The 27,896-nt window shown below is 38.9% G+C and overlaps 1 protein-coding gene across 2 annotated transcripts; it reads right to left on the bottom strand.

Moving 5' to 3' along the window:
* Nucleotides 1-353: 353 nt before the first annotated feature.
* Nucleotides 354-26,706, bottom strand: LOC115906459 (TLC domain-containing protein 4-B-like). Of its 2 annotated transcripts, none has more exons than XM_030953631.1 (7): nucleotides 26,522-26,706; nucleotides 21,366-21,531; nucleotides 16,799-16,888; nucleotides 13,872-13,930; nucleotides 11,934-12,028; nucleotides 9,999-10,072; nucleotides 354-6,714 (listed from the first exon to the last, which is right to left on the bottom strand). In XM_030953631.1, exons 2-7 carry the CDS (start codon nucleotides 21,518-21,520, stop codon nucleotides 6,399-6,401), a joined length of 789 nt encoding a protein of 262 aa, XP_030809491.1. In that variant the 5' UTR covers nucleotides 21,521-21,531; nucleotides 26,522-26,706; the 3' UTR covers nucleotides 354-6,398. The 2 variants fall into 2 exon arrangements, with proteins under 2 accessions (XP_030809491.1, XP_030809492.1); XM_030953632.1 differs by lacking the exon at nucleotides 26,522-26,706 and adding an exon at nucleotides 26,176-26,361.
* Nucleotides 26,707-27,896: the final 1,190 nt, after the last annotated feature.

The raw sequence follows: 27,896 nt of genomic DNA, 5'->3' as shown, positions 1-27,896 counted from the left end.
AATAGAATTATACTATCCAATCCAAAAGTTCTTCCCCAATACACAAATTTACATAATATACAATTCCCCAGTATACAAATTTGTAGTTTAAGTTACATTCTTGGCCCCAGTGATATCCTACATAGAATTTCAGCATTCAAAATTCCAGCCACCTGAGCCACAGCGGGGCTCAGACCTCATATACCCATCTTCACCTTTTTTAAAATAAATAAGATACAGCATGAAATCTCAAGATACCATAAAAGCCAGTTGTTTCAGAATTTAACCCCCTCAGACTGTTCTTTCATGAAGTACTCATTATAGGTACATAAGCTCTTACCATATTAAGAAAGAAAAAATCACAAAATAAGAAGTTGTGTTCCTTTCCTTTATTATGATGTACCAATACCTTGCATACAACATGCAATTTATTGCTTATTGACATTATTGCATATATCAAAGGAAAAAAAAATCAGCCGATATAATTTTATGCAAGCTCCTAAACTGTTCAAACAAAATACAGAAATGCTTTACAATATCACTGAAATGCTAACAAATAATTCAGATTGTTTCTTGTAATAGAAACTAAATTTAAACCCATAATACTTAATAATTCACTTTGCTATGATGGATTACTTTTATCACCAATCTTCAGAATTGTTATATTGCATGTTTAAGTTCTTGTGCCGTGATAAGGATTGCTACTCCAATCAGGTCACACTACCAGTTGAATTTAATAATGTGATCCTGACATTTTGTGACAGTATTAGAATTTACTGCAAACCAGATTGTCAAGATTTACCAGAAATCAGTCTAGCAGAATCTACAGTTTTCATCCTGGCTCTGCACATAAGTTAGATAAACTCATCAAGTTTCTTCTTAGATAGATTATATAAACATTTTTGAATTACAGGCTCCATTACTTATGCCTAACTTGTAACTCATTTCTTCCAAACAGGTTTTCTAATTTGATTTTATAACAGGTTAGCTGTGCTTATTCTACATAAATAGGTATCTGTCAATATTGAAGAAAACACTGTTTGGTAAATGCATGCTAAAAACAAATCCAGGACATTTGGATGTGTGCATATTAAGTGTGCAAATTATATAGCCGAGCTCACGATTAGCCCTTTTCCTCCCTTCCCCTTATGATTTGGTGTTTCTTGTGAAACTGGAATAGGATTACTATAAACAAAACCACATTGCATTCAAAATTTTGTATTCTGTATTACAGCTTAGTATTCAAATTTAAATGTTGCTTTCAAACCTAGCAAATTTGTAAAAATACCAAAATTTAAAAACTTAGAAGACAATTTACATGCAACATGTTCCATTTGGGTGCAGATTCTCATATACTTAAATATTTATAGGCTCATAAAAGCATGTCCTGTCCACAAGACAAGTACAATGTTTGACATCCCACACATAGATTAAAAATAAAGATACAATACAGAATATTTTATTTGCTTTTATATTTTCAATTTCAGTAAGTAGGAAGTTATAAATAGCACAATGAATCATTATGTGGTTGATACCAAGCCATGCTGATCTCTTCGTACTTCACTCTCTTACAGACACTTCTTTTACTCACAACTAGGTTAAAAATGTATATACTTCATATTAAACAGATGCCCGCTAAGTGCAGGACATCACACAATGAAACTGTTCTCAGAAGAAATTTTGCCAAAATATTTCTTATACCAAACAATATTATTTATTCTTCATAGCTACCTTCCATTCTTTACTGAGCTATAAAGTGCTTGGTTATTATAAATAGAACAAGACTTGAAAGGAGGTAGCTAGTAGGAATTTTTAATGGATAAGAAACCTTACCAAGTGTTACCATCTAAAAGTATGACTTGATGCTCTATCCCAGATCTCTAAACAACCCAGGCAGCACATATTTCATCTTCTCTGCCAGAAAAACAACTTTCAAGTTGCTTTCAGAAAATCCTAAGAACTTCGCCTAACACAGATTTTATCCAGGTTTGGATGAAGGTTAAAAGTTCACAAATATTATCACTATTTCCACCTGGCTGCCGTCAATCAGGGTATCAGCAATAAAGTACCGTTCTTTTTCTGCCTGTATTCCACAGACAGAGAAATCTGACAGGAACAAACTGCCCCTCGTGGAGTTCCTTGTAGTCAGATAATGCTGTTGTACAGTAGGGTATTAAAATATGAAAGGGGCTTGCAGTAGTTTTCAGTCTTCTACACTTGCACTTTTTCATTTGCAAATTCTAGTCCCTTTCTATTTGCTTCATTGATGGCTTTCAGCAGCAGCCAAGAGCACGCCAGACCCTAAGCTGGAGTAATTGTCAAGCAGCCCTTTATTTTCCTGACTGGCTCAGCAGAAGCATCACAAAACAATTTTTCAGACTTCTCTATTAAATGGTCTTTTACATAAAGTTTGAACATACATATGCTTAAACACACACAAAGCCATGAGAAAAACTCCTCTTCGTACAATAATCAACAACTGGTATTCCATTTTATACAGCTTGAAAGTTCTAAAGAATAAAATTTAATTTTCCATCGTGAACAGAGACACAAACACCTAAACCTTTCTGCTATGTTTCTGTCTGCTGTTGTCCCAAGCACAGCAGTAGGAAGACATCTGGATCTCTAGGGGTGTACTCAAAGTCTCCTCCTCCTCTCCTCTTTAAAGCTGCCTGAATGCATTTGCTCACTTGTGTAGGCTTTTACCCTTAGGTTGTTAGTTCTGCAATATGAGTAATCTTCTCCCACAATATTTGAAGCAAAGATGGAAGTCATTCTCTTCCAAACACTGTAACTAATATAACTTTTAATAAACTTTAGTACATAATTTGGAATTGTTAAGAATTTATATATGAAGCCAGCTCCCCTCATTTTCCTGTGCACATATTTCATTATTCAATGGACTATGTTTTAAGCAATTAAGTTATTAAATTATGGAGTTCCCTCAAGATAGCATGTATTTATAGAGGTAAAGTAGTCTTCAGAGATGTAATTCTTACCACTGAAGAATCCACACAGATAACCCATACAGCATCCCTGTTGTGTGAGACTCCACTGAAATCCATTGAAACACTCTGAGAAAATGAGTATTTGAAGTATACTTCCTCTCTGCAAGTACTGACTCCACAAATCAGTTACAGAATACCTAACCTACCACTCTCCTGCAGAGTTCTGAAAGTGGTATTTACTCATCTTTTGATGAAAAATTAAAGCCATATAAAAGGGAAACTTGCATTCCTACATACAGCCTAACTGGTACCAACAGTCTGTCCCATGATCAGCAAGCTACTGTCACCTGGTTTTGAAGAATGGAAAAGAAAACCAAGCTATTTTTTACAAGAGTCACTCCTTCCATTTGATATGCCCACAGAAAAGACACCTGGTGACATGCCAAGAGTCTGCTTTTACAATGCATCTGTTAAAAAATGAAGTTTTAAGCCACTAATAAGATATTACATTCAAAAGCATTTGTTACGATGCTAATTACCATGCATTTACTTTTTTGCATAAAAAAAGCAAAGACACAAGCTTACAACATTAAATTTTATCAATATTTCACCACATTTTTAAAATTAATAAAGTGCAATTAAAAAATGGGTGCCACAGATATCTAATTTGCTGTATTATAAGCTTTTAATGGCAGGTAAGAAGTGCCCTATATACTACTGTATTAAGTACATCACAACTTTGCTGCCTGTTTACTAAAGTCTTTGCTGAAACCACAGCTGTTAATAGTTTTTTTAATAAGAAAATTTTCTTCTGATGCATCAGGACATAACTGTAATAACTTTTTAAAAAAAATTATAAAATTTAGAGCTAATGAATTGCAAAACAGATTTTTAATTACACTAATTTTGTGCAGCAATTCAAAATACTAGCTGTTCTAAAAGAATTATCTCACTGCCCTTCAATCCTGGATTGTTGGCCAAAGTGTAGAATGCAGAGTTTTGGATTGTTTTTTGTTTCTAAATCTAGTTTTAACATCGATTTTGTTATAGCTTGACTTACATTTTTTTCTCCCTATCAAACACAAGTCTATCTAGAAGTGGAAGAAGTAGGCCATTTTAATGAATGGCCTCCACTGACAACAAAATATTTAAAATACTGAAATATTAAAATCAATGTAAGAAATTATAAATTTCAGAAACTTTTCATGAATTATCACCCTAAGAGTTTCTCCAAATCATCTTATCAATTTTTAATCCTACTTCCCTAAAAAGAAAAGCAGACTTCTATTTTCAAACATACTTCTCCAAAATGCTTGAATTTACTCAATTTTAGAAAGGAGCAAGCTTTTACAAAACTATTAATCACGGGGATCTAGTGATGTAAAAAGTAAAGAAAATACTATTTTGCATCAGGTATAGTGAAATGACATTTTAAAATATACCAGGTTCTGCAAATGAGCATATAAGAGAGTCTGTTGCTTTGAGCAGGGTGGACTCTCTGTGGATTTACTGGTACCCAAAGGAGGCACTGCACTCACTCAGATCATACAGCTCAAGAGATGAAGTGCTAACTCTCCCAAGGCATAAACAGATCTTTTGTCTGTAGGCTGTGAAGTGTTAATAACCATGGGATCCAAACCCACAAGTACTGACAATCCTTGCTATCTCCCTCAACAAGGCAGGATTGGGAAACTTCTAGTAAAAAGTCTGCCAAGCTGAGCAATGGAACTAGGGTTTCAAAAGTGCATTTTATACAAGTCCAAACAATACTCCCTGACAGCATTACAACTGTGGAACTAAACTCATTGCAGCTGCCTTGGTTAGGAGGCATTTCAGCCTATGCAGTTCTCCTGGGTCTTACATGCAATTTTTGGATGAGGGGAATACCTAGTCCCTCACCAGGGAGGACAGCACGGGGCACTCACCCCTCTGACTATGGAGGGGAGAGCTCATGTCACCCAGCTTTGTCAGAGGGAACAGGACTAATCACCCTACACAGGGTCAATATGCTACTTTTCTGTTTAAAATTAAATTGCTTTAACAGATTGCTACAATAATCGGGATGTGCACTGAAGTCGCAGTGAAAATGGACGCTTTTACCACACCTACACCAAGGAAAAAATAACCAGAAGTTAATCAGTCACAATTCTGGATAAAAGAAGTAAAACAAAACAAATTTACACATAAATATAGCTCTCAAAATCATTTTAAATAAAACAACTCAGAATTTCCTCAAATTGTATTACAAATGAGATTTAGGACTATTCCTAGATGGTGAGATTCCTCTCTGATGACCTCCGAGCCATCAAGTTCACAGGCAGAGTAAATGAGTATCTATTGACAAATGCGTGGTTTAAAACAAAATAAAAATTGTCTACAGATCAACTGTTCCTTCTACAGAATTACCACACAGTTTTAGAGGAGTTTGGCACAGTTAATTCAAGAGTGTTCTTAGTCACACCTCAGATTTCTGACTTGATTAACATCAAAAATGTGACAAAAACCTTCAACGATTTGTATCAAACAGGCCATTTTTGTGATAAAAGAAAAAAGTATTAAAGTTACACATCACATATACAGAAATTTTTTATATCTTTGCAATTAAACTTTGAATCCAAATAGCCAATGGTTAAAAATACTCTGAGAAGAATTGCAGCACTTCTCAAAGGTAGTAGCAGCAAAGGAAAGAGCACTTCAGTAAGAACTATGCCATTTCCACACATCACCTACCATATTAACTTACAAAAAATGTTCCATGGGGAATTTAGAAGATGTACTATTGCATGTAACCTAGGACAGCACATGAGAGCCCTTCCCATCAATGGGAGAATTTTAACAGCTCTTAAGATATCATGTGGTCTTATAATACAGCATTTTAGATAAAATTATTTCAAAATTTCCCAAAACGGTTTGCATTCATATAAGGCAGAACAAAAAGCAGTAAAAGACTTCATAGAATCAAAGCCAAATTTTTAGCTTTTCTTGCAAAAATTAAAAAGTTGTCAAGAATGAAATCTTGATTGTTATTCCTAGAAGAAAACATAGAAACGTGCCTGGAAAATTGCACCATATCAGGAGTTTGGGGAATTTTTAATTTTCTAAAAAAACAGATATGTCAGTATTCACTGGATTTATAAAACATTTTAATCAGAGAAACCTGAGAGAAACACTTTGAACACACTGGTGGACAATAAGTAGTAACCAGTCTGCTCCCTTCTAGTTTCTGATGCTTGCAACTGCTTACAACAGGCATGTGGAGCTCATCTGTGTGAGCTTTTGCTTTTATTCCTCACTGGACAGGATCCGCAAAGCGTGGCCCTGGGCGTGCAGGCAGTGTGGCTAGGGAAAGAGTAAGGTCAGTACAGAGGTAATACCTTGTTTCCATAATAGGAGCATTCCATGGCAGAAATGTGCACTGTTTCAGTGAACCCAAATTATTTTCATAGCAGAAATTTCATTTATGTATGATTTCTAGGCAGATTTTCCATTTCTATGAGTTTTCGCTTCCTCCTGTCCAATAAGACAAATGACCTTGTAGCATCCTTTTGCAATTTTGACCATCCACATCACATTCATAATATCCAAGACAACGCTTGAGATAATCCAGGCGCTCTGGGCTGCAAATCCTAATCTCTGGAAACCTTCTGTTCCAAATGAAGAAATGACGTGGCTGTAATACACAGGCATGACGGCAATCCTCACCACGAAGAACACAACTGTCATCAGCACACCATTGAGGATGTTGGCCTTTGAAGATTTGGGATATCCCAGTACTTCAAAAAACCACCTGCAAAAGAAGTGTTCACAAATACCAGGCAGACTTGAAGCCATCTCATTAAAAATTATTTTGCTTCAAGATTATTTTTAATTCATCATGTATTAATTGCTTCTACCTTTATAATTTCTAAATTATTGCACTTTGTCTTGGCTTAGTTACAAATCCTTCTGCTTGGCCGCACTTTTTCCCCACCACTTAAGCAGTGTATGAGATCCAGTATACTGCAGAATAACACATGGAAAATCCTGATATGAATTGTGAACCAGTTGACAAACCACGTGCATTTCAGTGACTATTGTGTAATATACATATATTTTAAAATCATAAAGACATATTTATTATTGCTGTTATAGTTTACACCAACAGCAGCTAAAATTCTTTGTCTCATTGAAAGCAACTCTAAAATTGCATTTGGATTTGGTAATCCAGACAGAGCTCTAATTTCTTGTAACTGGGATTTTCTGACTGCTTCTGTTCAGCTCAAAACCAGAACATTTTCAGAACCAGACATTGTGAACTCTTGATCATGTCACAACTTGGAACATTACCCAATGAAAAAAGATAAATCTAAAAACTGCCTGTCTACTGCTGGGTCATAAATGGTCTTTAAAAAAGAATTCTTGCATATTTATTCCTAGATATAGTAGACAGGCATAACTTATCTATTGCCTAGCACACAGAATCTGAGGATTGAAAAAGGAACAACAAACTTCTCTAATCCTTTGTCATTCACACTTAAACCAGAATAAACAAGTAAAATTTGTGCAGCAATGGCAGGCAGGACCAGAGCAAAATAACTTAAATCACTGCATTCATAATGGAGGACGGGGAAGAGAATGAAATAATCCGTTTTTCTCCAATAAGATACAAGACTAAAATGATTTAACAAAAAAACAGTTCTAAACCTGGTTTTAAAAGTAATTTTTAATTTAATTACCTACAGATTACAACCTAGGTAATTATAAATACACTAGAAAGATTTTCCAGACATCCAGCTCTAACAGAAATATTCTAGAAATTCATCAAGCATGCAACTAGGACAATTAAAATCCAGGCACTCGAGGTGGCAGTCCAGCCCGGAAGCAAGAGGCCTCACCATAGAACACTTACTGACATGAAGAGAAAGACCTGACATGTTTGGTCAGATTAACAATCAAAGCTCTCACTTTCAATGATATATACAATGCAGAATCAAAAATTAATGTAAAAAATGGTTTTCAAACATGCTGCAACACGCCAGCATAGGTAATTGGCATCTGCTTAGCAACTTCCCTTTCCCAGCAAATTAAAAAAAAAAAGTCTGTAAATAACAGTTACCATTACAATTTTACCCATCACAGTTCAGAATTAATTCCATAAATGCTGATACTAACATTAAAAGATCTAAATGCTTGGCATGGAGACAACCTCCAATTAGAGATCCCTAACAACACAGACAGGAAATACACAGACAGTTCTAAGATTAGAATATCTTTTTATATTTTAATAAGAGCTCTTTTGGTAGACTAAGAATGTAAACAAGAAACATAATCTAAGTCGTTACCATTATCCACTACTTACTCTCTTAAGGGTCTGATTCACTTCAAATTTAATGGAAACAAATCATGCACTAATGAGATGACATCTCTTAGTGCAAGGGACTTTATTATCTCCTGCAGCAATTTCTGCTTTTCTGAGAGAGTGCTAAATGTCAGTATTCAAAGACCCATAATCTCACCATGGGCATTTTAAAAGTATAAAATTACTTTTAAAAGTATAAATTACTTTTAATAGCCAGATGTAGCACAATTCTTTCTAATGCCACAGTCTGAAAGGTAACCATCAGAGCAGGAACCCACACAAACCCAGGATGACATCCTATCTTGATAGAAGCTGGGACAACAGCCATTCTCTAGGACATGAATATCAATATAAACCCTTTTTTTATTAAGTTTGAAGAAGTGTTTATTTAGTCTTTATTTTCTCTGTGCACACAGAGCACAGGCTACAACAGGCTGATATCTCCCACTCAATTGCACTGGGGCAGAGGAGAGCAGCCTCTGGAGAGCTCCATTATCCCACCCTGTCCTCCTGGGAGTTCGAGTTTACCAAACTGATATTCAAAAGGGACCACAGCACAATCTTTTTTATTTGTAAGAGCTCTGAGGAATGCTAGAGTGTCATAAAACACTTCAGAGATTAAGTCACAATGCAGTAATGGCCAATAGCCTGTCTGCAGGAGGAATACAGTTTCTATTTGTCTTATCCTTTCTTTATCAGACATCTGGAAAAGCAAACAGATGCCACACTTGTAGAAGCAGTAAAGCAGAAATACACCCCAAAAAGCATGGTTAAGAAAAATGCATCTGATACACTGAAAGTCCTCATCCTACCTTGAAAAAAAATTGGAGGGAGAGGACTGCAGCCCTGCTCTGTACCAAAGCCCCTCACCTGAGGTGAAGTCTTTGTGGGGCAAATCCTACCCCCAGCTGTGGCCTGAAGGCTACAGAGTAAGGGGAGAGGCCACCCTCCCCACAGCACCACGGAACTCCAATGACAGCTTTCCCCTTGCTGCAGTATGTGCCATTACCAGCCTCCTTTTCGGATACAGCAGCACATCAGGGAAAAACACTTCAACCAGCAGCCAGGGCAGGCTCTGAGCTCTGCGGGAGAAGCTTCAGCCCCTTTCTTCTCTAATCACAGGTGTGAAGATTAACCATAACCATTATAGTTAAGTGCTGAAAATAGCTTGCAGAACTATTTTCGAAGGCAAATAAAGAATATACATTTATATTATTCTAGATATTAATATGCATATATAAATACTGATCTATGTATGTGGAATACTGGAAAATAAGCTTCAAATTATACAGGGCAATGCAATTCCATTCCATTCTAGGATTCTGATGACAATATTATCTTGTCTCTTTTCCTCGTCCATGATACAAAGAAAAAACATCCATGTTGCAGATGGCTTTATTATAAAAAATAAATGAATATACAAAAGTTAATAAAGAATATTTTATTTGTGAATTTTTTGTCTGGTATTTTCATAAAAAGCTAGTATTTCATACAAAGCCTGGTCTAATCCAGAAAGGAATTAGGAGATTAATACATTTAGTTATACTGTTGCAGCTATAGCAGCAAAATGTTTTCATAGCAAAAAAGACTTTCATATAGTAATCCTTAGTTCAATATATATAAATTCCCTGTCAGCAGACATTCCACAACTATAAAAAGACTTCCGAAGTGACAGAAATAGTAATGCAGATTCAGTTTTAAAAGAGCTACGGAAAACCTCCCTAACCACTTACCGCTGATTGACAAAAGGAGTGGAGAACTCTGCAAGGAGACGGAAGTTTCCAAAATAAGCCAGCAGACCTTTGCTCTGGTTAGCAAAACAAAACAGACACACAAAAATCAACAATGTAGATGTGAAATTGTCATTTAAGCCTTTAAGTATACACAGAATGATACATCATCTCAACTTCTTTAATCAAACTGAGTTTGCCAGCTGTGGCCACCTTTCCTGCATTTTCAAAGCAAGTTTTTTCACAAAAGCTGCAATTGTCCTTCAGGTATCACCAATCAGTAGCTTCTTACTTCAAATAAATCTTTATAAGACCTACAGTTAAATGGTTGTGAAAAGCTAACTAGAGAAGATTTGCACAAATAGTCATAGATTACTAATTATCATGATAGCATTACTGCCTGAAATAATTATAAACATTTTTGATTTTTCAACGTTTAAACAAGCCCAAACAAACAGAAACACTTTATACTGAAGAAAAATCTCCCTGTATTGCTGTAGGAACATATTTTGCCAAAGCAAAGATGAATTCCCAGCTCTAATTTGACAGCAGGGAAGGGCACAGGAAGCCCTTTCTTCCCTCCTGCAGAGGGCAGGGACAGCTCTGCCAGGTCCCTGCCCGGCCCGTGGGTTGGGCACAGCTCCTCCATGGGGCACATCCACACCACATCCCCTCCAGCTGACACACAGCATCCACTTACACAACTGCTGGGTAAGCAGCAGTTTGCAGGTGTAGAGATAAAAAGATTGGGGGTTTTTAATTTCCTCAGGTCCCCTGAACAACCTATGGAGCGGGTGTCACAATTCCTCTTTTCCCCACTAAGCAGCAAATACCCACCACTTCAAGCTTTTCATGTCAGTTTGCATTACACCAAAGAAAACCTCTGCGTGTTTAACCAAATTATTTTTATCTCCAAAAGGCAATTTGGAAATAACATATTTAGGGCTGACTTTCTCTGAAGGCAACAGACTGAGAGCAACACACTGGCATCCACAGGCAGAGCTACATTCACATAGAAATAAATGCTCTTAAAGAAGCTCACACTAATATTATTCTTTCTGTTTCCTCCAGAAACAGCTAATGAATTTTCTGCACAGAGGATTAGCCTTGCTAGTGGTATTTTAATTTATTTAATATTCAGCTCTAATTCACTTTCATCCATGATAATAATAGTAAATTTAATTATCTTCAACCAGAAACAGCGTATTTACTTGACAGCGTACTTCAGCCCCTTTAAACCCTTACATGGGAAATCTGACAGTAATCTGGCATCTCAACACTTTCAGTATTATAAGCCTGGGATTCACACAGTAGGCAGGGAAGACATAATTAAGGTTGGAAAAGACCTCCAAGATCGAGTCCAACCATTAACTGTGTTCACCACTAAAGCACATCCCCAAGTGCCACATCCACACACCTTTCCAACTTCCAGGGATGGTGATTCCACCAGTTTCCTGAACACTGGCCTGACCACCCTCTCAGTGTAGAAGTTCTTCCTACTATCTAAACTAAACCTCCCCTGGCACAACTTGTGGCCATTTCCCCTCATCCTCTCACTTGTTACCTGGGAGACAGAAGCAGAACATAACCACTTGAAACCATTTCCTTCTAACTTTCCAACTAAGTATTCAAGCTTGTGGTTTTATTTAAAACACTGTTCTACAATCATATGAAAAGCTCTTCTGTCAAAGTCTCTTTACAGCAAAAATTGAGAAAAGTTTTTAATTTCAACGAAGTTACACATTTTTGTTGGAGTGTAACAATGAGAAGTCATGCATTTACCACAAATAACTGATAAAAACATTTAAAATAATGATTCAAAGTATAAGTATGCCTTTCATTAACCAGTGATTTTTTTTTAACATTAAGCAAGTGAGGTCTATAAAAGCTGTTTCTTCAATCTCATCTGCTTATGTTACAAGAAAATACAGCACTTACCAGTACAAAATAGTAAGCATACAGAGCTGCCAAGTGATGTATTACAAAAAATTTGTCACCAATTGCCTTCCAGTAGTAAATAATAAGCAACAGATCTAGAAGAGAACAGAAATAACTATAAATAACTATTTATTATACAATCATTGACCTCAGAATGGCTTCTCTACATTTTAGAGATATACCAAGATATGGCATCAGTGGAAACCCTCTGAATTAATGATGTCTGAAGAGAACACCTTCATCATAAAGACTTTACTTCAGTCAAAGCATTAGGCAACAGCATTCTCCCAACAATTTCCATAAATGATTACTTTCCACATCAATGGAAATACAGATGCAGTAACTTTAGCCAAAGTATTTTGGAAGGAAAAGGTGGATCCTGAATCTCATAGTGACCTCACACTTATAACCCCAAAAATCTGGAACATATGACATAAAAAAAGGTAGGTCTGCAGGGGGCATAGCAAACATAAAAATACATGCAACAAATCCAGGGATCTATTACAGAGAACCTCTGAATCAAAAAGTAAAGTATATTAGTAAATTTGGAACCATTTACCAAAACTATTTTGCAAGAGGCATTTGGAATAAGAAGCATATTTACTTTATTAAATCCCAATTTTCTAATTACTGCAAAAGTGACATAGCAAGTTAGTGTTAAAAAGAAAGTTTTAACATATAATAAACAAACAAAAAAAAACCCCTAAAAAATCTTTCTTTTCCCATGATGGTCTGAGAATTCAGAAGATCTTGTTCTCTGTACTATAACAAGCAATTTCTGTCCCTACTTTCTGCAAATGAGTACTTTGGACTGGAATATTATTGACCAAGGCTCCAAATCAAAGACTTTACCCATGTGCCTTTCTAAAGTCCAGAGTGTGCCTTGATCTCTTTTATATTAGCTATCCTCAGGCAGGGCTCTACATCATCTGACACAGCGGCTCACTTCCTATTAATAATTAAACATCAGCTATATAGGGAAGTGAGAGAGAATGAGTGGTCAGGTTGAGATGCCTGTTCAAAGGCTTTCATTAATTCATAATGAAAGTTTAATGTATAATTATTCAAAAATAGATACTGATTAATTTAAACATGGCCGCTGAAGCTATGAAAAACTCCAGACACTTAAAGTAATGCACAGTTTAACTGAATATGCTGATCACCAGATTATCACTTCCACTGGGTTGAGAAATTCAGTATGAGATAACCAAGTCTGTGGCCCAGTGTCTGATCAGAAACTTCATCCTAACATGAGAAGTTTTCACTGAAAGTAGTCCAAGTCACAAGTTTTTGCTTTGATAAGCCAGTATTATCCCCACACAACATAAAAGAAAGCTCCAAAGCATTTTGTAGCAAAATTCCCATGCCAATTTTAATTGACAGAAAAATTAAGAACATAAGAACATGTAGAAATAAATAACATATGAAATAAATAATTGCCATGTTTTATACATGACTGAATTTTGGTTTAAAAGAGACTAAAAGATGGGCAGGCAGGATCCATTTGCCTCAGCTTGTATTGAGGGTTACTAAAATTCTTCTGCCAGCATTCTGGGTCACAGGAAGAGAAACACCTGATAGAAGAGATACAAGCTGTAGGCACTGAGAAGAGAGTGAAGGGCACTGCTCCAACACCTTCTCAGCTGGCCAAAGGACAAAACTGAGCTGGAGCTGGTGGCTGCACATCAAACCATGACAAAGCCACACAGTGGTATTTCCTCAGTGCTTGGGGAGATATTCCATCTTTGACATCTGCTAGCAAGATGCTGTGATTTCACCACAACCCACAAACCCATCAGCAATTTTAAAAGCCACGGCAGAACTGTATTGTATACACATACCACATCTTCACCACAGTGGCTCAGGATAAACATAGAGGTATAGTGACTCAATATAAATTAACAGGTCATGCATGCTGTTTACATGTTGCATAATTACCAGAAATGAGGTAGCCTGTGGTAATAGCAATATTCAGCTTCACAATTGAAGGGTCACCCCTGTAAACACACCAAAAATACGTAGTTACAGCCTAATTTGCAAAGGACATACACATCTCAAACACAATGCCATCAGGGCGCATTATTCTTGGCTCATCAGTAAGAGATTATGCAACCTAGTTAAGAAGGGTTCTAATCACAAGTGAATTCCTTTTCCACCCAAACACAAGACACCTACTAACTACCCTAATCAGGATCAACCCCTGCCTCAGCACAGAAACTGCCCCAAGAGCCTTGCTAGAAATTTGAAGTGAAACCCAGCAAGTATTCTGAGGTGGCTTCTCAGGAAACTGAGAATAAAAGAGAACAGCCCAGTCTCTGTCTCTCAGCCCTTCCTTTAACTGACACTCTGTGTCTCCATTTTTGTTTTCTGCCAATGCTAAAAGTTTGGTAAGGGTGACAAAAATATCCTGCTCAGCTGCTGCTTTTCATATTCATAATCAGATGGATGTTTACAGGGATAAACAGAGTAGAAGGACACAGGAAAGGAATTATTTGCCAGTTCTCTGGAGCCAAAGAACCTTTGAGCAGAAATGCTTCTCAGAGTAGTTTCCACACCTTGTATCCCTTTTGGTGCCAAACATTCAGCGGGCAAAGCTCTTAGTAGCACACACACAGCTTCAGTTCCTCTAGAATGCTCAACAAACCCAAACTTGTGAATACAGCTCCAGAAAGGGAAGCAGCCACGTTACAGCAAGCCATGTTTGTTCTTCTCTCCACTGTCCTCTGTGCATTCCTGCTTTAAGGGGTTTGGTAAGCAAGTCTTCTTTCCTTGGCACAAGGACTGTAACTTAATTTTTAAATTAAACTAATCTAGCTATGTTTTGTGTAAATATGAATTGAGCTTCAAGTGACAGGTCAACAGATCCATACAATGTAGACTGCTCAGGACAAGCTGTGAAAGCAATCCTTGTTGTAAGCCTTTCCAGAAAAAAGGAACCCAACTGTGCTTACAGCCAACTCCAATACAAAGTCTGCCTCAGCCAGAACACAGTAAAATGCTATTACTTAACTATTTTTTCTTAATCCTATTGGAATGGAGCAGTGGGAAGAGATTTCCTGTATTATTACAATCTGATCACTAAATTGTAAAGCTTTCTTAGTGTCTAAAACTAACTGTTCCTCAGTGAGAGGGTAGTTTACAGGAAAATAAGACTCACAAAACCAGAATTCTGCTGTTAGGTGAAGAAAAATCATTACTAGCAGAGTCTGGAATTCACTCCATCTGTTAAGATTGGCCATAGACATTCTTTTAAATACAGCTTGAAATGGGAACATTTTTCCATGGCTTCAAAACTTGATTTCATGAGCTACATATGTTGTGGACTGAGTGCTTCTTTAGGTTTAGACAGAGTAGAGACAGATACATTCTCTTAACTTTAGCAGGAACTCTTTACATAGAGGCCTCATGGCAGAGCTCCCAGCTGCAGCAGCAGCATCATAACTAAAGTTCTCAGGGGTTCCAACACACTTCAGCACATCACCACCAAGACAGCCTGTGCTCAAGAGCCTTCATATTTTCCAGACAACATGCAAAGGACTGAGTATATGAAATAGGTTCCCTGATAATGGTAGACATGACTTAACTGGATGGGACAGGCAATGGCTCACTTCCCTCCTTTTTTTCCCCAGAGAATGGTTACTTTGCATTAAATCTCTTCTAGGCTTTCTAAACCCACACTTCAACAACATATATGGCTGCACTGTCTATCTGTCACATCCCTTCAAGAAGAGCCTATGTCAGAATCCCAAATTATTCTCAATCAATGGAGAACTTAGGTCAGGCAGCCTAGAAGATTTTAGACTAAATTCTATCTCCTTGAATGGAAGGTGCAGTGGAATTAATGAGCTCTGATGTCTGCAGGCCAGTTTTGATGCAAGCAAGAGCCCAGAGTGACAAACAGGGAGTGACTTGAATAAGCAAATGGGAAGAACTATCTCTCTGGTGATTGCTAAGAAGGTATGTGTGGCAAATGAATTACACATGGAGATGCATGGGCAGATAGAACAAACAAAAGTCCATACAACTGACTTTCTTCAAACTTCTTTGCAGATACAGAGTCATATAAAATGCTAATCAAACATCAAACTTGAAAAACTGTAATGACTATGAAGTGAACAGTCATAGGAAGGAGCCTGTTCTCCTATGAAGCTATAACTTAATCCACTTATTTATGTCTTCTCCCTCTCCTTATCTGATCTCTACCACCTCCACATTTTCTACCATGTGATTCTCACCACCACAAAAACAATTTCTACATCATCTATGTTAGTCTCTAGTACATAGAGAAAAAAGGAAAAGTTTTATGAGAAGTCCTAGACCATCAAAAAATGTCACACACAACACTGATGTCTCCCTGGAACTTACCAATGCTCCAGTCCCTGTTACGATCTACTGTATCCGTATTCAGGCTTTACCTGACAGTAATACCACATTCTCTCTCCACTGAACCCAAACCCTTTGCAGGGTTCAATGGAGAACTTTCACACAGATATACACTATCCAGATCTCCTACAGCTTTTCAATTCCACTTTAAAATGATTACTGTAAATAGTAGTGTTTCAGTCATACTGACTTATAGTTACAGTTTATTCTTTAATAATTTAATATGCTATTTCAAATCAACTGCTTGTATTTTATCTATTCCACTTCACAGAGACACAGTGAACTAAGACACTAATACTGACACAATAGTTATCAAATTTTCAAATAGTACAGACATAAAAATGAACACATCACAACTACATATTTTAATGGAAAATGAAACAATCATTCAGTACTTAATACACTGAAGGATTCTTTTTTTTTTTCCTTCTCAATTATGTTCTTTTATTGTGTAACCACAACATGTATGTAACACGCCTTACCAGAGATGGTCAGCATTAACAGCATCATCATACAACAAAATGTAAAGGCAAAACCCTCCAACCACCAAGGCGTGGAATGTGGACACTGTCCTGAAAAAGAGATCACAGTCACAAGGAGGTACTGCCACTCACAACTTCCTATGCTGTGCTTAAGGTAGGATGTATCCCAAGGCATTCTCAACTGCCTGCAGATACTTCTGTGGAAGACAATTATCTGTTCCCTATGCTACACCCAACCCCTTACACAAGGACAGGTGGGAAAAAACCATCAAGAAGGAATCTATTAGATTGGAGTGGGATTGACGATATTAGATACAAAGTGAGCCTTAAAAGTAAGGGAGATCTAAGTTTTCTTCAAATTATCCCATATATTAATGAATCCTTAAAGACAGTATGACATCTAGCTCTCTAACAAATGTTTTCTGTATTGTCCCATTTGCTGGAAAATGTATATGCAATTTCATACTCAGATTAGCCCAGGAGTCCTGCAAGAGCAGGTTTCTCCTTTCAGGCACCAAATTAAAAGACCCATAATAAGTCTAGTTTGGATTTGGAAGGTGGCATTAAATGAAAAATCCTAAGCTTCAGATAGAATTTCCAGTGCATTTGAAGTAGATGCTGGTTTTCAAAGAGAAAACTAGTATAACTTGGTTGTAGCTGAGTACCCAAGGTATAACAGCTACAGGTTTATATCAATTAGCAGCTTTGTACTGGACTAGGGAAATATAAAATAAACATCACAGTAATCAAAGTTGCCTTGTCCCTACCTGGGTACTAGACACATTTTTCCCCCAAAGACAACAGTCTCCAGTTTACAGGCTGCATGCACAGTGTAGATAAACTCTACATGTTAACAAGCATGCACTTTTAGAGAAATATCTATTTACAGAAGCCCCAGCAGGGTTTCTGCCAGCACACAGGCCAGGGCCCCTCCTGCCCTTTCAGTCCACACGTAGTCTTGGAAGGTAGAACAATGCAATGGGCATGGGTCCAAAATGTGTAACCTTCCTGCTCTAGCCATGGGTTTAACACAACTGTAAGCTGCACCTAATACTGCGTAGCTTCTGTCAGCTTTCCCACTTTCCAAATGTAATTAGAGAGAAAAAAAAATTATGCGAAAAAATATCCATAGGGAATCACAGATACTTTTTGAAAGATGAGAACTAAGTTCAGTGCTGTGTAATTGGAAACACTTCACACCATATTCACAGCACCAACAATATATACACAAATGCACAGATGCTGTTATTATTCCTGTCTTTGTACATATTGAATACATGTATTTGAAAGTCATTAATATTTTAGATGTCCTTAAGGCACTCTCAGGAATCTAAGCTCTACCATGCAAGATTTGAAAAAAACATCTCACTTCCTGCAGAAGACTTTGCAAAGAAAGAGTTTATAATCCCTACTCCATTTCCAGAAGTGGCATTATTATCTACTGGCAATAGAAGATTCCATAACTATTTATAAAAGAGACTGTATTTACAATTTGTTTCAAGAGTGCCACTGCGCTATTTTCAGCAGCTTTTTCAACGATGTGCCAGAAAATGAATGGAGGTTAGTATAATATGATAGTCAAAAACTGGATGAGAACAATTAATAATCATTACAGCACAGGCTGCACTTCTGCCCCCTCTTTTTTGAGCAAAGAAAGAAAATCTAATTATCAGAATTGTAATGATAATTAACAATTTAATTAAAAACTCTACTCTTGTAACACGGGATTAAAAAAGATAGGAACTTTTCTTCTTTTTAAAAACAAAGCAGAACATGCAATGTTAGTGTCTAAGAAATACCTGGAATTTTTGAACTTGAGGAGAGGATAATGCTACAAGAAGGAAAATTTGTCCTAAAATATAGCTCATTAGTTTACAGTTGTAATTTGTTTTTGAAGAGGCCGTTTACCTGAACCTTTCTGTTTAGAATACAAGTTATACACAAGTAGAACACTTGATGGGAATGAAATAAAAGAAAAAACAAGAAGGAAAAGGCAGCAGATTTCCTCCTTAATTCTGGACTTTGAAGCTTCCCCATAGGCACAGCAGAAAAAGGGAAATAGTACAACAGCCCATTTTAATAAGGAATCTAGGTCAAGCTATCAAGCTCTGTATATTTCCTTGAATTTTTTTTCAAAGCTTGCATCCTTTAACTCCTCATTAAGCTGCAAACAAAAAAAGCTGCAATGCTAGGTTGCAGACTTGCTTTCTTATTATTGAATTTTTTTTTTCACAACTACTTAACAGCAGTACAGGCATGTATTACAGGAGAGGTGACAAGAATATATGCACAACTTGAAGAGTTATACTACATCCATGACCAAATACAGTTTTTAACTCAATTTGAGTGTCCATATACTTCAGATGCCAGAAGCAATTACTTTATTGGTTCATAATTCTTGGAAGGTCAGAATGAACAAACTGACAGCATGGAAAATACAGCCAAGAGCTGCAGCTCAAATGCTTGATTATGAAACCCTCCAAACTGTAACAATATATTTCCAATGCTACAGCTCATTTCAGGCAGATGCCCTCTTCCAGACCCAGCTGAGCTGATAAAAATGCATAACCATCCTCTGTGCCAGTTTCCTTAGCACTGCCAACAGAATCATTTGTGTGTGCACTCCCTACACCAGTTCAATATAGGACAAAATAACAACCATCTACTTTTAAATAACTTAAATGAAACCAACAGATTTTACTGGGACATAGTAACTGTCTCTACCTGCAGAGCTCTCTGCAGAGTAAATACACATTCATCTGCATTCTCTGAACTTGCAAGATACTCCTTGAGGCCTCTCTTCATTTGGGTGAAACACTGGAGTGACAGGGCAGTTTGACAAGCACTGTGTTTGGTTAGCAGAGCTGAAGTAACACAAGCACAGCTAGCCTTTCTTTCCCTTCATGCCCTCCTCAGTTATAACATCCACAAGATGCTGATGAACCACGCTTTGTGCTTCATGCCTTCTAACTCCTGAGCTGGATGAAGCCCAGGATCACAACCCACCTGTGTGCTAACATCTACAACCTGCTATCAACCCCAAGGAAAAAAAATGTGCAAAGAGGTAAAAAAGGACATAGTCTGGGGTACTGTATCAATTGAGCAGTTAAACACCTTATAACAAAGTAGCCCAGAGATTTGGAGCAGCTTATTTCCAGCACACTTGTGATGTGTAAAACAATTCATGTTATTATGCAAAGCACTACACCAGCGCAGCGCTACCAGGCATGGGGTAAGTTCTCATAAAGCCTATTATGCAATTCAAAGGCCATTTGATGTGGCTTATAGACAATAGCACAGCTTCACATGGGAACAGTTTAGTTTACTTTCCTTGTCTGCCTCTTATTGTTCATTGGAACACAGAGGTAAACCTAAGCTGCACTGATACTGTGAACTGGCATCCTACACAGTGTTCTGGCAGATAGGTAATTATTCAAAGACGGAACTGAAATCAAGATGGTGCCTTTAAGAACACTGCAAGTGGACATTTGCCAGATGTAAGGGCAAGGCTATTTGAGTTGCTAATGCTGCCTAGAACAATGGAAACAACTTTAAAAGTATCCACCTGATACTAAACAGCACTGAGGAGGAACAGAACTGTAACTAATGCATTTTGAGTGCAGTGACAACCATACAGTACACATTTTTGAGCTTTAAATTTGGGAAACATCTGAAAAAATATTTTAAAGTTGTAATAGGCAAAGTATACTGTACCTCTGCATTTCAATTGGAGAACCTTGTGTACTATATATACCCTTGCAGAGTAGTATGCTGCAAATAAAACCTCACTGATCACCCCATTTTCAATTACTATCTTATACTTCCCTTATGGCTTAAAAGACTCAAAGGTCAAACAAGTTTCTAGAAGTCCTGTATCTGAGGGGACAAGTGAAATGCAGGTGGATCCATCCCACTGATGGAAATACAGAAACACAGAGAGAGTGAGGAATGTTTTTGGACTGAGTTTCCACAACTCCTTCCTGCACGTGTACCCTGTGTCTGCTATAGCTTCCCCGCCTCCTCCTGCAGTCTTCTTCCCTGCAACACACATGAACCTGACTCTTTTCAATACTACACTCAAGTGTCATCAAATTCCTTGGAAAACCTTAACCTATATAAAACAGTTTGTAGTGTAGTAGCACCAGGTGAACAAACTGCTTTGCTCCCGAAAGCACGACCAGAGATACACTGGGATTTCGAATAAATTGCAATAGTTTTGATTTTCATACGTGTTTGGAAAGGAATTTTTTCTGTCTTCTCTTTACTAGAAGCATCACAAAGCATCTCTTCAGTTTATTACCTCTCACCAGTCACTGTTTTATCTTTGTACTGACTTTTACTTGGACATCACTGTCTAACAAAGCATTTAATGTAGGAGTGTTAGTAATGCTGTGTTTCCATGAAGGGGCCTCAGCATTTCACATGCATTATTTGTCGAGTGCCTAGAGACAGCCCTCTAATCTTTAACTAATAGGGTTTTCTTCAGTCTTACACATAAACACACAGGTGGTTCAAGTGTCCCTGATTTCAGGTAAGTCTTTAACTGTTGTTGTTTTGAACACTTTACCTTGAATTCCATTCAATCTTCCTTTTTTGGCTGAGATTGTTAAAACCAGGTGTTATTCGTGTTGACACCCAAGAACTTACGACGTGGAACAGGAGCTGAAATACAGTAAAACTGGCAAGAGCTATGCCAATAGTCAGGCTGCTGAAGGAAGCCATTGTTCTTCAACCTGTGAAGAGAAGCAGAAGGTAATTTCACTCTATTCTCCATTTAATTATTTTTAGCAAACACAGAAAGTGTTTGTGACAGCAAACTTATCAACAGAAATGTTATTCGCTAAAAGTTTCTACTTGTTCAATGGCTCTACTTAAGCATTAGCAATACAAAAGTATGCCCAAACTTTTAGATACACAAGTTGCATTTTGGTTTTGGTTTTTTGTTGGTTTTGGTTTTGTTTTGTTTTTTTTTTTTTAACATTTTCATATTATACCTTTTTGGTGGCCTAAAATTGCATGTATTTTTATATTTTTTCTATACAGAAGGGGCAGTGAAGACCACTGACCAGGCCAACTGCCAGCTCTGCAGCCTCCACTCCTGTCCCAAGGACCTCCAAAGTTAAAACTTGTTTCATTATTGCCAGATTGACTGCTGCCCACAAGAGTTTAAAACCCAACAATGCAATCAGATAAGCCCAGAAGAGAGGTTTTTGGGTCAACCCAGAGAAGCAGTGGCCTTGCTGCAGCTCAGTTTGTGCACTTTGCAGAGACAGTAGCTCCCAATTCCCACTGTGCTCTGTCAAGAGCTCGTCCTTGGGATGGGCTGTGGGCTATTGGAGCTTTCCTTCACAGAACTCCAACCTCCACACATCTCCACACTCAGTGGAAAGCCTCTATCATCAGAACTGCCTGGCTCTTCAGTTGCTGGATGCTCAGCTATTTCATGAGGCCTAAATACCAAACCAATTCCAAACAGAACTGTCAGTCTCTAAATGCTTCAGTCGTTTTTCCTGAGTCGCCAGTATTTGCAACACAGAATGATATCTTCCCAGAAGCCAAAAACCTCTGACATGCATCCCCAATTTGACGGTGAAGTGGTTTACACTCCAAGACTGGCAAAAAGCACAAACTCAAAAAATGTCAATTTATATTATGTTGAACTGGAAAGGGGGGAAAAAGTCAAATGGCTTCATTTCAAATATTTAAATAATTAATCCCTGCTAAAAACCTGCTGTCACTTATTTTAGTTTTACTTAAGAAAATATCTAAAAATAAAATGAAGACTTTTAGGACAGCATAATATGATGTTACCACAGCAACCTAATGGTCAGCAAAGCAATACAATGACATAATACATTTATGTCCACCTTTATTTCATGTGCATTACAGAACAAGTGAATATGCCTTAGATTTTTGAAATTGTATCTGCATTGCAGATGGTAAGAAACTTGAACTTCAAGAGGAAAAAATACAGGAAAAAGTCCACCATAATAACAAAATAGTAAATTTTTTTAAATTAAGTACAATATTCTCACTTTGGGGTGCAAATGGTGAGTATATTGAAACATATAGATCAGAAAAAACATACTTTTATCTTCAAAGATTTAGAAGCAGAAGGTTCAATGGTCTCAAACTTTTTCCCCTCTACCTCCTTCTTTTCTATTTATTCTTCCAGAACTAAAGACAATAAAACTTCCTCTGACTAGTGCCCACAGAGCTACAGGTATTAAAAAAAAAACCTGCAGGACAAATTAGAGCAGATTTGCTGAGTGAAACCTGCCTCTATCAGGTAGATTTCAAGTGCTTACTTCAGCTTTTATTCTGTCCTAGAAACTCCACAATTCTTGGAACATATTTGATGCGCTCCTAGGGCCTATCTTCCTGCCCAGTTGAACCCAAAAGGAATCCGGCTTGCATACTCTGGGACAGCTATGCTACACAAATCACAGGGGGTGATTCAGTTCATAAATGCGTTTTTAATCCAAACTAAAATTTTTATGTACACACACTGCAGTGCATTGCATCAAACTAATTGATTCCAGGTATTTTCTGATGATCTGTTCTAGTGCAGCAGCATATAAGTCCTGCATACTTTTTAACGCTACTCTATCAAAACTTCCAATTTCAATTATAATCCTGAATATTCAGTATTCTCGATCCTCCACTGATCAAGAAGACACAAAACACAAACCAAACTTTATATCCTTTTCACATAGTATAAAGTACCAGAGACAACAGGTGTTAAGCTCAATTTTCTAAAACCTTATCATTTGAAGAAATAAAACAATTTAGTATCTACCAGTTTAAACCCACTGAGAAGCACTGTATGGTGTCCAGTTCCAGATTCTAACCCCAAGGACGAAGCTTTGTTATTACATTATCTCATTTGTAGCAACCAAGTCTTCTCTTGGACAACACAAGGAAAAAGAAATTATCAGTTGGTTTAATGAAGGAAGCCAAAATCCAGGCCAAGTACAAATCTCTTCAGAAAAATAGCAAACCCAAGCATTAACTAAGCATTAACCACACCTACTTCATCCTTTTGACTAAAATATAGCAATTCCCATGATGCTACATTTTATTCATCTGCAGTGACTACACTAGTATCTCTGAGTTTCAAAGACACTGACATAATCTCTTGAACAAGAGAAAACCATGCTTTGTTTTGTTTCCTTAGTACCAGAAGATTATATTAGGTAAGTAATGTTTCAGCTTTTGATAGGTGTTCATTTTAGTACACATTATGGAATTAAGCAAACCTTGCAAACATCCCTTGAAAGAAATGCATTAGAAGACTAATCTTTCACCTAAGGAGCCTGTGGAGGGAACTCATTTTTAAAAAAGGTACTTGCATGCAAAGTGCATGACCTGACTTTCAGCAAGTGCAGAACCATGATGCCCATGAAGGAGAATGGTACAGTGGTTTTGGAGAAGAAGAGAGGCAGACAAAAAATTAATCACTAAGCCTCTGTGGTTGGTCTCACAGATGCTCAAGTTTTGCAAGCCTGATTTCACATACGCTTATCAGGATGCTGTTTAAGTATAGTAACTACCAAGTCCAGAATAATTTTATGCTTTACTTTAGCAATTAATAGTGTCATATTTTAATTCAATTCAAGGACCTGATGTAAATACAGCATTTCACATGTGTTCAGCTATAAATATTGTCCCATATCTATAGGTTGTTATTTTATCATATCCCTAGGTTGCTTTCAACTGCATCCTGTTTAACATGAAAATTTACTGGTTTTTACCAGATTTTCTTTTCATTTACAAGAAAAATCATTCATGTTGCTGAACCTAAACAGCTTGTTGCATTGTGCTTATTGACTTAAAACAAGCACAATTAGCTTCTGATTACAATTTTCCTTGACAAAGTCCAAAGTTAGTAAGCTAGGCAGCTTCAACTACACTGTGGGTTTTTTTTCCAAGTATCTTCTATTAGCTGTACAGCAAAGTCTGATCAAGATACAGAACTTTGTGGATTATGTATGAGCAGACACTCTATCACCCAAACTGCATAGTCATTGATTACTGTTCTGTCAGCTGATACAGGGTTTGAGCTAATGGGAGGCTGCCTGGGCAGGAGGTTTAGTGTAACTACTTTGCATGCAGGAAAAACAGTACCATATACAGGTTGGGTCTCCACCATTAGCATTTGCCTTGCTTACCCAAAATTACCCAAAGAAACATTCGGTTAGACAGTAACTACATATGATAAGAGCTCCACTCTTGTAGCTTTCCAATGGAGTCTTTAGGAAAATAAATATTACCAAACACTTGAAACTAAGATTTTTTCAGTAAGGTATTACTGATTTCAAATTACTCCATTGTGTAATTTCACAATGTGTGATTTTAAATTACTCCATTGAGCCAATAACTTTGAAGAGGTTAATAACACAGGTTTTTTTATCATACTCCATAAGAGCTAAAAATATGTTCGTTTTCATTTGCTATTAACATGCAGTGGTTTTCCTGCAATTCTGTTTCTACTTGAAATTAAGAGGAAAAAGCAATATCCATTCACCCCCAATATGATAACACTATGAACTCCTGACAGAAACAAGTTGGCACTTAATGAAAGAGGATAAAGAGGATAAAGGAGCAGGAAAGTTATCAAGTGTTGTGCCATCAAAAGCATTTAGCATTTACATTCTCCCCCTCTTACCGCTTCCACATCATCAAAATAAGAAATGCAACAGTATAGCGAGACATGGTAAGAAGGTGCAGTGAAAGGTTTAAGGCCCACAGCCGTTACTTTCTTCGAGGCTAGATTTCCAGATGAGTTGGATCAATTTCCAAACAAGATTACACGGTAAAGCTGCTATTGATACCAGGACAACGCATGAAATACTGTGCTCTCCTGATCCGCTTAAAACTGAAAGCCAAATCCAATAGCTGTAAAACTTGTCAGACCAATCTGCAGAGAGCAACACTGGACTACTGACTGTTTCCACATTTTATAATAAGCCCAGTAACAAAAGCAATGCTGGAGCTCTGCTGTGCTCTTGGTTCTCAATGGTAGATCCTACTCGTCTGATATCTTATTTAGCTCAGTAAGCAGCGTTAAGGAGAAACACAACAAAATTCAAGCCGCTCACACTTAAGCCGTTCCCTTTTGTATTTAAGACTATTCATACCCTAAACTCCTCAGCTTTCTGCTCTTAGAACATCAAAGCAACCGGCAGATAAAGCATTCTTATAAAGGCAGTGTACTCAGGATGAGGTGGCCGCTACGATACCATTTACCCAATTTCCTCAAACCCCGCAGGCAGTCTGGAGACGCAAAGCTCCCAAGAGGGAACCCGCCCAGACTCGGCGGGCGCGGAGAGCCCCCGAGCTGCCCCGAGGGATGCTGCCCCCGAGCCGGGCATTACCTCGCTGTCCCGGTCACCCGCGGCGCCCGCCGTTCGCACCGGCCCCGAGCGGCTGCGGGGCAGGCAGGCAGCGTGCAGGCAGGCAGGAGAGCACAACAGCGGCCAGGCAGCGGGCACCCTCCGCGCTCGCTCCGGCCGCGGCGGCGGAGGAGGCGGCCCCGCGCAGCCCTGCGCTGTCAGCGCGCCCCGCACCGCCGCCTGCGGCCCTCGGGGCCGCCCCGAGCTGAGGGAGGGAAGGGGCCGCTCCGCGCAGCCCCGCGGGGCGGGGGAAAGGGGCCGCACCGCCCCCGCCCCGCCAGCCCCGGCCTCTCAGCGCCCTACCGCCTTCCCTCCCCGCACGCCGCACCTGGGACCGGGGTTACGGGGGCTGCGGCGCCGTCTCCTCCTCCTCCATGCCTTCCCCGCGTCGGGGACGGGACAGCCCTTCCCGGGCGCAGGATGCTCCGGCGGGGGATCGGGTTTCGGCAGCCGTAGCCTTAAAGGGGCCGAGCCGCCGCCGCCACCTGCCGCCGGGCTCCGCTCGCTGCCTCCGAGGGGCCGCGGCTTCCCCGGACCCTCCCCGCGCCCGCCCCGCGCTGAGGCCGCCGCCCCTCTCCGCAGCCGCCCCCGCGAAGGGTCGCGCAGAGCGGGGCTCGGTACCCACGGCGATGGCCCGGGACCGGCCAGCGGCTCCTCGGCGCGGCCCGAGCGCAGCCGCGGAGACAGCGCGCGGGCAGCGCCGCCCGTGCGGGCAGCGAGCCCCGCCGGCCGCCACGGCTGCCAGCGGAGCCCCTGCGAGCTGCCCGCAGGGGCGCGGGGGCCCTGAACGCCGCTGAGTGTTCATGGTGTTTGTGCTGGGGCAGGATAAAGGCCGGTCAGACAGAGCACCTCACCTTCCAACAACATTTTAGTCACTGTGTCTTTCACTTGCACAGCCCGGTTGTCTGAAATGTGTCATGGGAAAAATGCTGACGTGACCGTTCGTGCCCTGGGAATCCATTTATGCACTCTTTGGGAGCACTGCACAGCACAGAGAGCCATGGGGAACACACCCATCCATCGCAGAGAGAACAGGTATTGCCAATACTTGCCATTTACTAAGTTTAATGCTGTGATTTATGACAAATTATTTTTTAGTTTACATTTTTGAGCCATTGTGTTGAAAAACAGAAGCAGTCTTACCCTGATAAAATTAAATATGATAGATGTAGTTTCACCAATTAGAAAATGTAATGGTCATGACTGTTCCTCTTGACATTCTTCTGCTATCATCCACATCCTAAACCACCTCAAATTTACATTTCCATTAATGATTTCTGATTAATAAATTTAAAATTCTCCTCTAACAAAATAATAATGAAGGTACTACTACACATCTCACCCTATAGTTTAAGCTGCAACTGACAAGTCATCTACCCCACTCTGTACACTGATCTCTTGCCAGACATCTCCCACAGCAGGAATGCTCTGGCCTGAATAGAAACTGATGTTGGCTTGCCTTAATGCGCCAATCTGCAAAATGCAGAAACCCAGGTGCTGATTAATGAGGCATTGAGCCATTCCTGCTGCAGAAGTGGGAACCTGTGGGAGGTGGGCAGGGCACACTGCCAGCATCTCTAACTGTTTGCAGCCAGCTTGGCGTAATCCATTGCTGGGCATGAACCAATGACCAGCTGTTTGTGTAAACATCGCAACTACTGAAGTTTGCTTTCCTGTGGACTTGTGTCTTATGACTGACCAGC

The sequence above is a fragment of the Camarhynchus parvulus genome, chromosome 8 (genome assembly GCF_901933205.1).
Source record: "Camarhynchus parvulus chromosome 8, STF_HiC, whole genome shotgun sequence".
Lineage (NCBI taxonomy): Eukaryota > Metazoa > Chordata > Aves > Passeriformes > Thraupidae > Camarhynchus > Camarhynchus parvulus.
The sequence above is the reverse complement of the archived record's forward strand: the minus strand, read 5'-3'. Positions and strand labels throughout refer to the sequence as shown.